General features: G+C 32.7%; 3 protein-coding genes across 3 annotated transcripts in view; all 3 read right to left on the bottom strand.

The window, feature by feature from the left end:
• LOC129805226 (nephrin-like) overlaps positions 1-13875 on the bottom strand; it is a 164904-nt gene that overhangs the window by 100574 nt on the left and 50455 nt on the right. The gene's annotated exons all lie outside the window — the stretch shown is intronic.
• Positions 4428-6246, bottom strand: LOC129805230 (uncharacterized). The gene is made up of 2 exons (XM_055853004.1): positions 6090-6246; positions 4428-5896 (listed from the first exon to the last, which is right to left on the bottom strand). The coding sequence occupies exons 1-2, from the start codon at positions 6229-6231 to the stop codon at positions 5478-5480; spliced, it is 561 nt and encodes a 186-aa protein (XP_055708979.1). The 5' UTR covers positions 6232-6246; the 3' UTR covers positions 4428-5477.
• Positions 6261-8226, bottom strand: LOC129805228 (uncharacterized). Its single transcript, XM_055853002.1, has 4 exons — positions 7793-8226; positions 6871-7200; positions 6612-6789; positions 6261-6536 (listed from the first exon to the last, which is right to left on the bottom strand). Exons 1-4 carry the CDS (start codon positions 8027-8029, stop codon positions 6337-6339), a joined length of 945 nt encoding a protein of 314 aa, XP_055708977.1. The 5' UTR covers positions 8030-8226; the 3' UTR covers positions 6261-6336.

Below are 13875 nucleotides of genomic sequence, written 5' to 3'. Positions count from 1 at the left end.
ATTAGTCATTCAGTTCTATAGTAAATCAATTTTGAATTATTTTACTTAAAGAAATATGATGTGCTGATAAAAGAAAACTTTTTTTTTGAATTCCTATTATCTTCATATTGGGATCCCGAGAAACACTGAAAAATTTTAAACTGATTGAAGCAAATATAGGGCATGATTTTCTGATAATTATATAATATTTCAGATTACCAACAAAATACATTACTAAAGTCAATTTCATATAAAATTGCCAAAAGAGAATAATTTAGTATTTTTGTTTTTGAGAAATTACAAATTAGAAAGGCTTCCGAACATAATAGTCAAATTCATTACATAAAACTTTTTAACTGAATACAATTTCGCATATATAGAATTTTAATCTAAATTTCTCAATATTCTGTAAAAGAATGCCTGACAGAGCACATTTGAAATAAAAATGAAAAATTAATTGAATTAAAACGATGAAATGGATGAATATTCAATTTTCATAGGGATATTTTTGATAGACAATCAGTAAAAGATTTAAAGGATTTGACATTTAATGGCCACAGCAAATTTTAGAATAAATGCCAAACAACGGAAATCCAATTGGTAAATAATTATTTTCGCTCACGGGGAATTGCTTGTAATTTCGGACAGGGTGCTTACTGCCAAATTTTTCAAGCTAAACATTCTCGAGGATTAGCCTAAGTCTATTAAGGCCCTAACTCGGGATATGCTACATTCATAAATAAAGTCTGTGACTATAACTCTCGTTCTAAGTATTCAAATATAATGCCTGCAGTTGATAAAGTGAGCTCTTGTAAAATGTTATAACTCTTCAGTACACCGAGAAAAATGTGGATGGTAAAATTTACCATCCTCCATACAAAATTCTAATGGCCGGTAAGTAAAAAAGTCACCCAGCAAACGCGATATTAAATTGGACTGTCAAAAATTGTAGAATCTATTGCATGGATAGTAAATTCTAATAGCCGGATGGTAAATTCTAATATCCCGGATATTAAATTTTACTAGCCGGATGGTAAATTTTACCGGCAGGATAGTAAATTTTACTAGCCGGATATTAGAATGAAAAATGTCGGAAAAATTTATTTTTCCTTATTTTCATTGATTTTTTGGCCATTGTTTGAGGCGTTTGAGGGCTTGGGGCCCTTCCTGGATGACATTCCCTGTATTTCAAGCCATTTTGGTGCGTGAAAATTGACGACTGCGCCGAGATTTGAACACGCGACCTTTGTGATGACAGTCCAGCATCTTTCAGCTGCGCCACGAATTCCTATAATGTTTTCAAAGCATATCGGGAACCGTTGCATCGGCACACACGATATTCCAAAATGACATTCTAACAGCAGGATGGCAAATTTTACTGGCTTGGATAGTAATTTCAATCCAAATTACTATCCTCCGTTAAAATTTACTGTCTTCCAGTTAAATTTTAACATCTAATATGCGGCCAGTAAAATTTACTTCCCGGATATTAAAATCTAAGAGAGGTCAAGGTAAAATCTAAATGAGGATAGTAGATTTTACCATCCGGCTGTTAGAATTTACTATCCATAGGATAGTAAATTTTAAAATGTCAAGATGGTGGATTCTAAAGGAAAGTTTCTATGGTGGATGGTAATTTCTACTATCTTTTGAGGCAGTAGAATTTAAAGACATGATTTGTAGAAAATACCATCCAAATTTTTCTCGGTGTACATTATATAACTTCTAACAATCATCGTTAGCGACGCTACAATCGAAATAGCCAATTTATCTTCTGTCATCAGAAAAATAAAAAAAATGACTAAATAAAAATTTGGTAATTAGCGAATTAGTTCTTTTAGGAGATTGAATTAAATAAAATGTAAGATGAAGAATCAATGATTTATATAACTGCTCTCTCTTTGACTTCGAGCATTAAAATATGGGAACTGTACCAAATTTCGGCCAGCTTGCAATTTCGGCCAATTTTTTTGTTCCTCAAATTTCCATGAATTTTTAGTGTTTTACACTGACTGTCCAGAGATTATACAATGTAAAAATAATATAAATTTTCTGCGTACGAGATGACATGCAAAGCCCTTTGAAGAATTCCGGAAAGGCAAAGAATTGTGAGAATTAATGCGGCCGAGATATTACCCTAAGTTATGTGAATATTTTCAATCATTTTAATTGATTCATTTATTCATTTTTATTTATTCAGAACAAAAACGTTAACCTATCTACAAAGTTCCAAGCAACACTCCTTAAAACAGGAACAAATAATTCAAGTTGTAGTAATACATTTTATACATAAGACTTTGGCGTTTACATGCAAACTATATGCCGAAATTTCCGCGTAGTTAAAAATTAATTCGAAAACATACTCTAAAAATCTGACATTATTTTTGAAGAAAGTTTTGAAAAATGTAAAATGTAGTAAAATTAAATTTCGTCAGCAAGAAAACTGATTTGATCACAACAAAGTGATAGGTAAAGCGGTCTTCAGACTAGAGGTTTAGCTCAGTTCCCGTAGGTCTCAAAATCCTGAATAGCGTGCAATTTAATTGCTTTTTGAGAGCCTAATAGCTTATTTATCTTTAATAATACAATCCTAAGTTAAATTTTCCCAAAAAAAATCATGATTGATAAGAAATTGGACAAGTTAAGCCGTTTGGCTAGGCTTTAGGTCTGAAGCCCATATAATTGTGCCGTTCATGCCTTACTTGAATGCCGGTATGTCAGTTTTTTTTTCTTAAAATGATGTCGATCTTCTAATCTCATGTTAATCTGCCGATCTCATGCCGATCTGCCGAACTCATGCTGGTCTGCCGCTTTATTTACAAATTCTGCAGATCTGTCGATTTCCTAGCAAAATAATACTGTTCTGCAGATTTTTAGCTCCAGATCGGCACTATTTTGCCGATCGTCGATCTGAGAGTCACTTATTCACCCCTTGATCACTATTCTATGTTGTTCATAAGGGAAATTTTCATGTTAGATTTGTGGAATCTATCCAGCTTACAACTCTCTAGAACGGTACTGCAACAGAGTGTTCGTGGTGAGAGGAAGTTAATTTTGGGAAAGTCGCGAATAGAGAAGTATCGATCTCCTTGTTCTGAGACTTGGGAAATGGATAATTAGGTTTCCCAAAGCAAAGGAAAACATGGGAAAAATGGAAAAATAAATATTTTTCCAATTTATACTAGTAATAATCTTACATGTTATTTGCGTAAATTAAATACATTTTTCAGAGAATTTTGATTTTTTACTGACCAATTGATCAAATTCAATATTTCACTGACCAATTTTAATTTTTGCTAACCAAATTTAATTCTTTTTTTTTTGGTAAACTTATTTGTCCTCTAATGGCCTTTATACATTGTAAAATAATTTTCTAAAAATGAAACATTTTAAATTATATCATGTCAAAATACTCGAATTTAACGAAAAAAATCATTAAAATAAAAAAAAGAAATATTTTGACCATCGTCGTTAATTTATTTAACAAGTTTCGTGGTCTCCAAAATTTTTACTCAAAATAATTTTTAAAACCATTTTTAGATCTATTAATATAATTATAATTTTGATAAATATTAATATAAAAATAACTAGATAATAACTCAGATGTAGGGGGAGATGGGGCTATATTAAGCTGTTAGGCTACATTGATATACGATTTTTTCGCATATTTATAAAGAAAGCAGGGCCTTGCAAGTATTTTATTTAGATCCTCAGTTGTTTTGTTTATCACTGAGAAAAAAAAGAGTGTAATTTTAACATTTTTTCATCATATCAGTAACATTTCTTAGGGGTGAATTTGACTTAACATTTTTTTCGGATTAATATTACTTCTATTTCGGGGTAATATGATTATAATGTTAAAATAACTCATATTTCAGGGTAGTGACAACTTTTTTTCGGATTTTCGGATAAATTTTTATTTTGATATTTTAGGGGTAAAATTAACATTTTTTCGGTTTTTCGGATAAATATGAATTTTGATATTTGGGGTAGAATCAGCATTTTTTAGGGTTTTCGGATAAACCTGAATTTTGATTTGAAAGGTAAAAATAACATTACTACATCATTGAAAAAATCATTTTTACATGTTTTATAGTATTTTATTATTTCTTTTTTCAAAAACTTTGATGAATACACAAGTTCATATCACATTTCATTTTTTTAATATCACAACTTTTCATTTAACATCAACATTTTTCAGGAAAATTCATTTTCATTTATTTCGTGTTTTTTAGTTGAATAATCGAATATATATATTTTCATTGATTTTAATCCCTTCTACGGAATAACTAGTATTTTCTAGATTTATAACTCTGTATTCAATTTCATCTTTTAGATATTTGTATGATTGATATTTTTGGACAAATGAAACTTTTACTGAACGGATAATAAGATAAAAAGTATCATTTTCCAAAATAATTTCCAGAATTCTGAACAACTTACTGTAATGTGAAATATATTCATTTATGATATATGAAAAATTTTTAAAATATTGGAAAAACCATTTTATCTCTAAATCGTTCCATTTTTCCTTTTCCAACAGTAGAAATTAATAAAATGATTATGAGTGTCTTCTTCTTTTAACTTTTTAATGTTTTGAAATGTAATTTCTAAGTTGTTCCTACATTCGAAAAAATTTTTTAACTGAAAATCGATATAATGAACACATCCTTGGAATTTGGTCAGATCTATTTTGTCATTTCGTACGTCTTCTTCGGATATTTCATTATTTAAAATAAAATTAATTGGTTTTTTATACAAAGACTGTTCTTCTAAATGATTTAGAAATCTGTATTCAGACTTGGTAACTTCAAATGCATTTTCAATTCCATTAATAAGTGTCTGAAATTCTGTTTGTTTATTTGCATATATACAAGCATATATATGGGAGAAAAGATCTTAGGTCTGTCAAAATGGGTTCAACTATATTGTCTTTAATTCCTTTTTGAATTTTCACAACATTTTTTCGTGTAATGTTTGCTTCTGTGTGTAGTGATAATGAAAATTTTAACTGTGATTCTTTAAATTTAGATTGTGTGTCTGTATATAACTTGGTTGAACGATAGGCAAGCTAAGTGTATCAGAGTCTTGCGTATCAGACATATAAGAACATGATGGTGATGATACAGACGAGTTTAATAGATCGTTTTTTGTACTGAATTCTGAAGATCTAATTTGGTTTAATTCATCGACTTGTTTTGCATAATGAGGGTTTGAATCTCATATTAAATTGGACTGGTTTGGTATGTTAGTGTATGTCTTTTCAATGGTTAAGTCTTCAGTTCGAATTTTGCCAGATACTGAGCACTTATTGTGATTTTTAATATGGGTACGATACCTGAAATAGTTTTGGAAGACTTGATTGCAATTTCGGTCCATACACTTATAGTCATAATCAGTTGGTGTCTTGTGATTTTTTCTTAAATGAATAAAAAGCTGATTTTCTTCCTTCAATTGAATCTTGCAGATGAAATATTCAAGATGCATATTGTTTCAATTTAACTGAGCTTATTGAGCAAATTTTGTACTTTTGGGTCATACACCCTTTCGGTAGCATGACTAAAACAAAACCCTTCTAGAACTTTCCAAGCATATCTGCATTTTCTGGGATAGTCAATATGAAGTAGAAGACTCAGCTTTATAAGGAGTTCCATGGCTCTTGAGTATGATGACATCTTGTAAAAAATTGGTCCGCAATTGACATACACTTCAGTGATGGCTGTGAGATCCTGACCGACAGCAATGATTTTCAAATCGTTGTTCTGTTGACTTATAAGTTCCTCCAATTCTTTTCTGGAATTCACTCGGAAAACCATCTGACGTTGGGCATCTGCAATTGCGGGCTTCTTGTTTCCGCACTCACGATCAGGAAGGATTAGAGCGTTGATAAGCAAACTCGTAATGCATCCTTGCGAGTCTATAAAATCAAATAAAGTTATGAAAATCGACAACAAAAAAAATAAAATGAAAATCTCTGATTATAAAATATTTAAAAAAAAAAAACATATTATATTTTTCTCTCAAGAATTAAAAATTAAAGTTGGAAATTAATTTTGATAAAAATTGTGGTATTACATGACGAATGGAAATAGTTAAAAATTCATGTGTACCTTCGTTTGTGCTTGAATCGCCAAGTTTTTTAAGAAGTCCTTTACTGTATTTGTCTTTGATTTCCATTCCAAAAAGCGGTATCAGCTTCTTTTTAAGTTGCGCAAATTTCTCAGAGGGAGGTTCTTCAACTTGAGGGAACATGGTCTCAAAATCAATATCCACCTGAATAGAACAGTAGTTTGTTTCCGTAATTTAAACAAAGTTTAAAAAATATTTATATTATATCAACACATTGACACTTTACTGTTAAAGAATTTTACTTACCAAGTCAAACCCTCGAGGATCTTTGAAGCCTGGCCATGCATCCAGTATAAATGCTAGAGATGGCTCAGAATCTTTTTTGATACTTTCCACTCTCCAAACTGAAGTTGCTTTCCACTTGGAAATCACCTCATCCCAAGGATCGCAGTGGCTTTTCAACCATTCAACATTTTCCATAAGAAGATCTATGAAGACGAAACAGATGATAAAACGGGGGTACTACTCCTGGTTTACAAATTGTGATTGATTAGTGGTTTTACCTGAGATATCTCGTACTGCTTCTCCATTGTCGGTATTATCATCTTCCTCCCTATCTTCAACTGCATCCTTATTTTGCACAGCTTGCTTATATTTCCTCAAATTGTTCTTAAATTTGTTGAACAATTTTCCTTTTGGATTCTGCTTAGTCTTGGGGGGGCGTGGAACGTAATAAATTTCCTGTGAGAAGTTTATGAGAATTCAGTTTAAAAAACTAATAATTATATTTCTTTTTTTTTTAATAAACAGTGTAAAGCTTACCTCGTTTTCAGATGGAAATAATTTTTTTATTTCTGCTGCGTACCCCTTGAGCTCCTTTGGTGATATTTTCAAATCAAATCTCAAATGATTATCAATGATAATGCTTATGAGATCATTCTGATCACAGTTACGAAGCATATTATGCTTCACATAGTTATTTAGAAGTGCCTCTCCTTTCAGACTCGACTTCAATAAGTCCTTCAATGAACCACATTTAAGGGGGCAGGCTTTACAGTTTCCGACCATTGCATTGGAGTCGGCAGAAATATGCATTGGATTGGGGACTTGATGGGGTGGCACAACATTTTCTGGATTTGCCAAATCTTCAGTCTAAAAAATATAAAATAGAAATTACTCTAAATCATTTGAATGAAAATAAAAATTAAATGAGTTGACACGGAAGTTTAGTAAATCAGATGAGAGTAAAATATAATACAATTCAACACATAAAATTTAATCCTTGCATTGTGATTGTAACAATATGTTTCATTTTCAAAGAGAAAAAAATAGTTTAAGATTATGCACAAAAGTAACCATTACTCTGAAAAAAATATCAATAATTTCAAAATTGTTTTATTCGGAAGTTTAGAAAAGATGTAAATATCACTTTAAAAGAGCAGTTATTTTATTCTTTCCAAACATTTACCCCGAAATATAAGTAAAATTGATCTTAAATAGTGCTAAATAGGTTTTTACCCCTAAAAAGAGTATCTGGTATGACGAAAAATGTTAGTTTTATCCTCTTTCATCATAAGGCTAATATTTTGTTCACAGTGGATTAATTCAAAATGGCGACCGCCATACAAATGATGCGAGACTTTCTTTTCTTCTATTTCAAACACATGCAAATACGTCTAATATTATATTTTCAAGGTGTTAATTGAAGAGAAAGTTATCAGATATGATTGACGTTAAAACTTACCCCATTGCACAGTCTCCAATGTCTCAATTTGATTCGAAAAACCACGCAATCACCTAAATGGGTGTCGTCGCAAAAAATTTTGCTTATTGTTGCGTCATCCAGAGCTTCCAGATGCTCCCGTCCGCGTATTCCACACATTAAAAGACGGGAAATTCCGTTGTTGGAGATCCCCCAGTCTTCCACAATCTTTACAATATCAGGGTTTTCCCTTTCAGCACTTTTTTCACGCTCCTCCATCGCAACTTGCACTTTATTCACTGACTGACAGCGCTTGACTGAAGAAAAATATGACACACGCTACTAGCGCACCATGTGGCAATAATTTGGACTTTACGGAATGCGAAATAAGGGTAGTAGGAATGGATATTTCATGCAACTATGACTAAAAAGTATAATCGGGATGATTTTTTCGGATTATCCCGCAAGGGGTAATTTCAATCCGACGGAAAAAGTTGTTTTAACATTTATTTTTTTTCTCAGTGTATATATTAAATTACGTTAAACCCCAGTTTCCTTTAAAGGCGTCTACACATTGGGAGCAATTTTCGTCAAAAATTGCGTTTTTGACAGAAATTTGACTTAGGCAGAGAAATTTGAGAAATTTGATTTAGGCAGGGCCTCGCAATATCGTTTTGGATTTAGGTGATCCCATTCCAAATAACTGACATGTACGTATTGAATATTGAAATATTGTTCTTTTTACAAAATCAGTGTAATGTAAATTTAGGAGTTAGCATTGAATAAATTGAAATATAGATAAAATAGCCACTCCGGGGTTACCTGAAAACAATCTCAGCTACTATAAACTTTTCTGGGTTTATCACTAATCATTTTTTTACACTATTCCTATTGGCTGTTTGAATATCATAAATTTTGGATGTTTTTGCGTGTTGTACCCAAATAGATTTTAGCCCATTTCAAGAGGCAATTCAATGTCATCCCGCCGAAAATATTCTGCATTAATTATTGAAAATGCTCGTTTTATTTGTTATTTTGTAGAAAATAGAAATAAATTTGAAATCCTGTTTGTCATCGTGAGATTTTCCAGAGGATTTGTCTCACAGTAAAAAGCTTCACTGAGTTGAAAATATCAATGATGTTGAGTTCTTTTCTTTCCTCACAAATATCCATCAATATGTTTATCTTTCGGGGAGTCAACTTGCTATTCACTGTGTCTTACAAGTGTAGGTTTAGAAGGAAAAAAAAAAGAAAAGTCTCTCTAAAATTCAGTAAGTATTTTCAAGTGGAAAACATCCATAACCCATCCCTCCTTTTTTCTGCACAATTTTTTCCGGGAAAATTTTGGCCTCGTATGAAAAGGGACAGATAATCCTAACCGGCTTATGTAGGTGAGATTCTTAACGTGAGCTAACTCGGAGTGCATGCAAATTCGATTTGGAGCTGAAGTTGGGAGACGCCATTCAGTTATCTTGAATCAAATTCGTGAAATTATACAAATTTTGTATTTAAACCAAAATATCAAGGATTTGGATGAACTGACAGAAAAGTGTTATATGGGTGAAATGTAGACCAGAATGTTCTCTATAATTTTGCCGTAGAACTTGAACTCATCGATTACTCAGAAGCCAAGATAAGCGAGGTTTTTTGTTTCTTAACTCGTTTTTTCATCCAGAGTTCCCCAAGTAGTCATTTGTTGAACTTCAACTATATCAAAGAATTGTTGTATTTTGCGGGACTTTCCATTTAAACCCCTATTTTAAGTGTCTTGGTGGAGTAGAGGCAGTCAAATTGGCATCTGAGTGATTTCAAAGCGTTATTATTGGAAAAATCAATTTTTTCACACTTAAACGGCAAAATCGGAGTGATAGCGTAGTCTGAGTAGAAAATGATGTATGGACGAAATGTAGAGACAAATGTGCTCTACAATTATGTTGAAGTAATCATCAAAATCGGTTCAGCGACAGTCGAGATAATTGAGGTTATGTGATATTGAAATTGGTTTTTCGACTGTGGCGCCCCTGGTGTTGGTCCCACGAAATTCAAATATTCTAGAAAGTTGTAGCATTTGGTGAGATCTTTCGTTTAAGCCCTCATTCATCAAAATCGGTCACATAGAACCGGAGATATGATTTTTTGAATTTCGTGAACTTTGACCCCTCATATCGCCGGTTCTATTGAAACCACAGCGCACTTACGCACCATTTTGGAAACGTCCTAGACTGGACTACAACACTCTAAAATTTCATTAACTTGCACAATGCCGTTTTTGAGAAAAGTGACTTTGAATTTCGATGAATTTTGACGTTATCGCAGCGCCACCTATAGGGACTTTTTGAACTTTCATCTGAAAGTGCTCATCGAGACGAAACCAAAAAGGTAAAATTTAGGTCGCTATGTTAATTAGAACCGGAGATAGAGGCCGGTCAATGTTCGAACTTTGACCCCTTATAGCTCGGGTCAGGGGTTTTAGATCGACTTAAGGTTTTTTTTGTTTGATAGGTATAATCAACGGCTACAACATACTAAATTTTCAGCCCGATGCACAATGGAATTTTTGAGTTATTTAACTTTTAAGATTTAAAAATTTTCTTTTTAAAAAAAGCGCCCCTAGCGGTGGTTTTATGAACTTGCGATATTAGAAGGGGAGGTGGCATTTCACGAGATCTTTCCAAAAAGCCCTCACTTTTTAAATTCTGACAATTAGAACCGAAGTAATGGCCATTTTAAGAAATTTTTTTTGGACCCTTATAGCTCGGGTCAGGGGGGTCGGGGGACCTTAAGTTTGGTATTGATGGAAAGCTCTAAGGCCCAGCTATAACATACTAAAATTTGAGTCCGCTGAATGCCATAGGGGCGGAGCTATTGAGAAAACAAAAAAAAGGGGGGTCTTCAAAATGGCGGAAGGAGGGGTGGGGGGTGGGGGGTCTATGCACCAAGTTGCAATTTTCACCCGATATATAACCTTTGCCGAAAACCGCAAGTCGATATCTTTTTTAGTTTAGGAGCTATTAAGCTCCAAAGAGCGGCCGGCCGGCCGGCCGGCCGGCCAGCCGGCCGGCCGGCCGGGAACGTAACTTAGCCACATATATATTCGGAATCAGGAAGTGGCGAAACACATTTTGGCCAAATTTGAGGTCGATCGGACGACATGAAATTTTGTTAGGATTATAGTAGGTGAGATTGTTAAGAATCTCACCTAATACGCACCTCAACAACATATGCATCCATTTGGGTGAAGAAAATTCCATCTATGGTTAATCGAGCAAGTAAATTTTGGGGAAGATATTCAGTTCGCATGGATGGTATGAGTTTTTGTATGAGAGAAATGATTTTTTTTTTGCTTTCTTGGTACATCCAAGAGAAAAAAGCTCCATGTTCTCCTTATGAGATTGTACCATGATAATTCGAGGAAAGAAATGTAGGTCAAAGCCAGCATACTGGTTTGAATTTCCAGTATTGCTGGAAGAAGCTCAATTTATTTATTTATCTACCATTCAAAGCACTTTAGAGCACTATTGTGTTTAATTTTCCTTCCTTTATGAGAACATTTTAATTGTGTTTTCTCATATAAGAGGATATGTAAAAAAAAAGTCAGGAATGTTTAAACCGAAGCTCTTAAAGGAGATTAAGCAAATATTCCCATTTCAGTATTGGTAATCTACGGCTAAAGTATAAATCCTTAATTAGTCTGATTTATCTTCCACTATTGCTCTCATTAACACTAACAATATTCATTAAAAAAAGTTCCATTGTCTCTTTTTATCGCAAAACTTTGGAGTATTACGAATTACGAGTATTTCATTAAACTTTTCTTCTAAGTTCATGAAAAGTATGAATTATAATAGAAAAATATTTTTTTAGAGGTCCATATGACCTGAAAAACTGCATTTTGCAATATATTAAAAAAAAATTATAGGAATGTGCAGTAAAATTTATCAGTATAAATCACATTCGAACAGTAACTTAGTTAAGAGCTTATTAACCAATAAAATGTAAATGTAAGCAATAGGAGCTTACTAATCAGTAAAATTTAATAATAAGTAATAAGAGCTTACTAATCAGAGAAAATAAAGCCATTAGCATTTCGTTTGCAAGTGTCTTAGATGTTAATTGTAGATTAAACTCTTTTTGGTGAGGATTTAAGTTTTCATTTACTGAAATTCTATGTTACACTTCACTGGTCAAATTTAATTTTTTTTATGCCTCTGGTACACCTTTTAGATCAAGATAATTTCATGAAATCGAAATTTGAATCTTCTTCCGTCTCACACGTTTTGCATATGACTATCTCATTCTTTTGTACTCCAAATTCGATTGAGCTAAATTGAATTTGGTGTGATGTTTAAAAGAAGAAGACGACGAAGAGTGAGAATGAATGGGATAGACATATGCAAAACGTATGAGAAGGAAGAAAATTCGAATTTCGACTTCATAAAATTTTCTTGATTTTAAAAAGGTGTGCCAGAGCCATTAGGGTAAAATGGTATAAGTTGGACAGTGGTATAAGTTGGACAATGGTACAATTTGGACAGGGCTTTTTGTCTTGATAAATTTAGTACTTCATTTTTATTTGTATATTTTTAATGCTTTAATTTTATAATTTAGTTCCTTGTGCTTTAAAACAAATTTTGTACTGTATTTATCAAGAAAAAAGCCATGTCCAACTTGTACGGGCGAATTGTCCAACTTGTAAAACTAATTCCAAATTATACACTTTACCCTACTAAGTCAATTTTAATTTTCCATAGTTCAGCTTCTGGTCATCAGTGACCACCAATTAAAAAAAAACAATATCTCTAGAAGTTTTTAATATTTCCGACCCATCCCCTTCAACACCTACAAAATCATATTGTTTGTTTTATTTCGGAGATGTAGGGGAAAGTGACCATGCTTGATAATGTCCAACCTTGATAATAACTAATTTTTTCCTATGTTAATCAATAATTGTGACTCATGGCAATATATTTTAATAGCTAGTCCTAAGCCTCACATTTCCTGAAAAAATTAGGAGCGTAGCCCTTTTTTCCCAGTTTTGGGAAGCAAAAATCAAAAATAGACCCAAATCTGTAATTTCGATGGGTGATATTTCATACGATTTTTCATAGTTAATATTATTTATCAAAAGAAATTTCAATTACAGGTCATTGAGGGTTGACCATGGGTAATATTTTTGGAAAAATCTTTTTCCTAAGAAAGCCTTGTTGTGTAGGTGGTGTAAAATTAATAAAACCTGCCTGTGTCCATGCTTTAAAATAAGAAAGAGCCATGCTTGATAATTCACTATCATTGTATCAGATTCTTTCGTCCTCACACCTATTGCAATCATGCGATTTGATCGAATACTAGAATCTAGAAAGAAAAAAACTTAAAGTCAATAAACCAAAAATAATCTGACTCAGTTATGCCGCAGTTGAGTATTTATGGAACAAATTTGCATTATTTTCACATAAGAATATTTTTTCAAGATTGCAAAAACCGATTACACAATGAAAGAATCACATCTCCCATAAGCTCCTACAGCTTATAACTGATTTTTGTGTATCTTTAACATAACCTCACTTTCATATTTTGTTTTTTTTTTTTTCAAAAGAAGTAAGTTCATGAAGATTGTGAAATATTTTGTGATTCAGTTCAAAGTAAGGTGAGTTAATTATTTTATTCATTTTAGCGATAAATACAATATAAAATATATTCTATTTATTTACGCAGAAGATCCAGAAGATGGTGAAAAACAAAGTGAGAAGCGAGAAACGCAACAGTTTGGATGAGACAGTCAATGCAGACTAATCTTCAGGAAATTTCCCAAAACAGAACGAAAACTAGGGACAGGACACTTCTGCAGCCTTTGGAATCCTGATCTTCCGGAAAGTCAGCAGTGGACTTTGAGTTCAATGGTTTCCGGAAGTGGTATCTTACTCAATGAAATCTTACGAAAATCTTACTCAATGAAAACCGCTTGAGATGCTCAACTGCCCCTGAGGGTTTCTCAAAATCTATACTGATGGTCCTGTTCATCCGATAAAGCTTTAATCCTGAGCCAAATCCCTAATTCTGCTACTGTGTAGATTGGATATCTTCAGGGAGTTGTGCGTGCCTCCAAAGAAATTTTTAGAGGATATCAG

Source organism: Phlebotomus papatasi, chromosome 3 (assembly GCF_024763615.1).
Source record: "Phlebotomus papatasi isolate M1 chromosome 3, Ppap_2.1, whole genome shotgun sequence".
Lineage (NCBI taxonomy): Eukaryota > Metazoa > Arthropoda > Insecta > Diptera > Psychodidae > Phlebotomus > Phlebotomus papatasi.
Note: the sequence above shows the minus strand (reverse complement) of the source record. Positions and strands in the feature narration are given on the sequence as shown.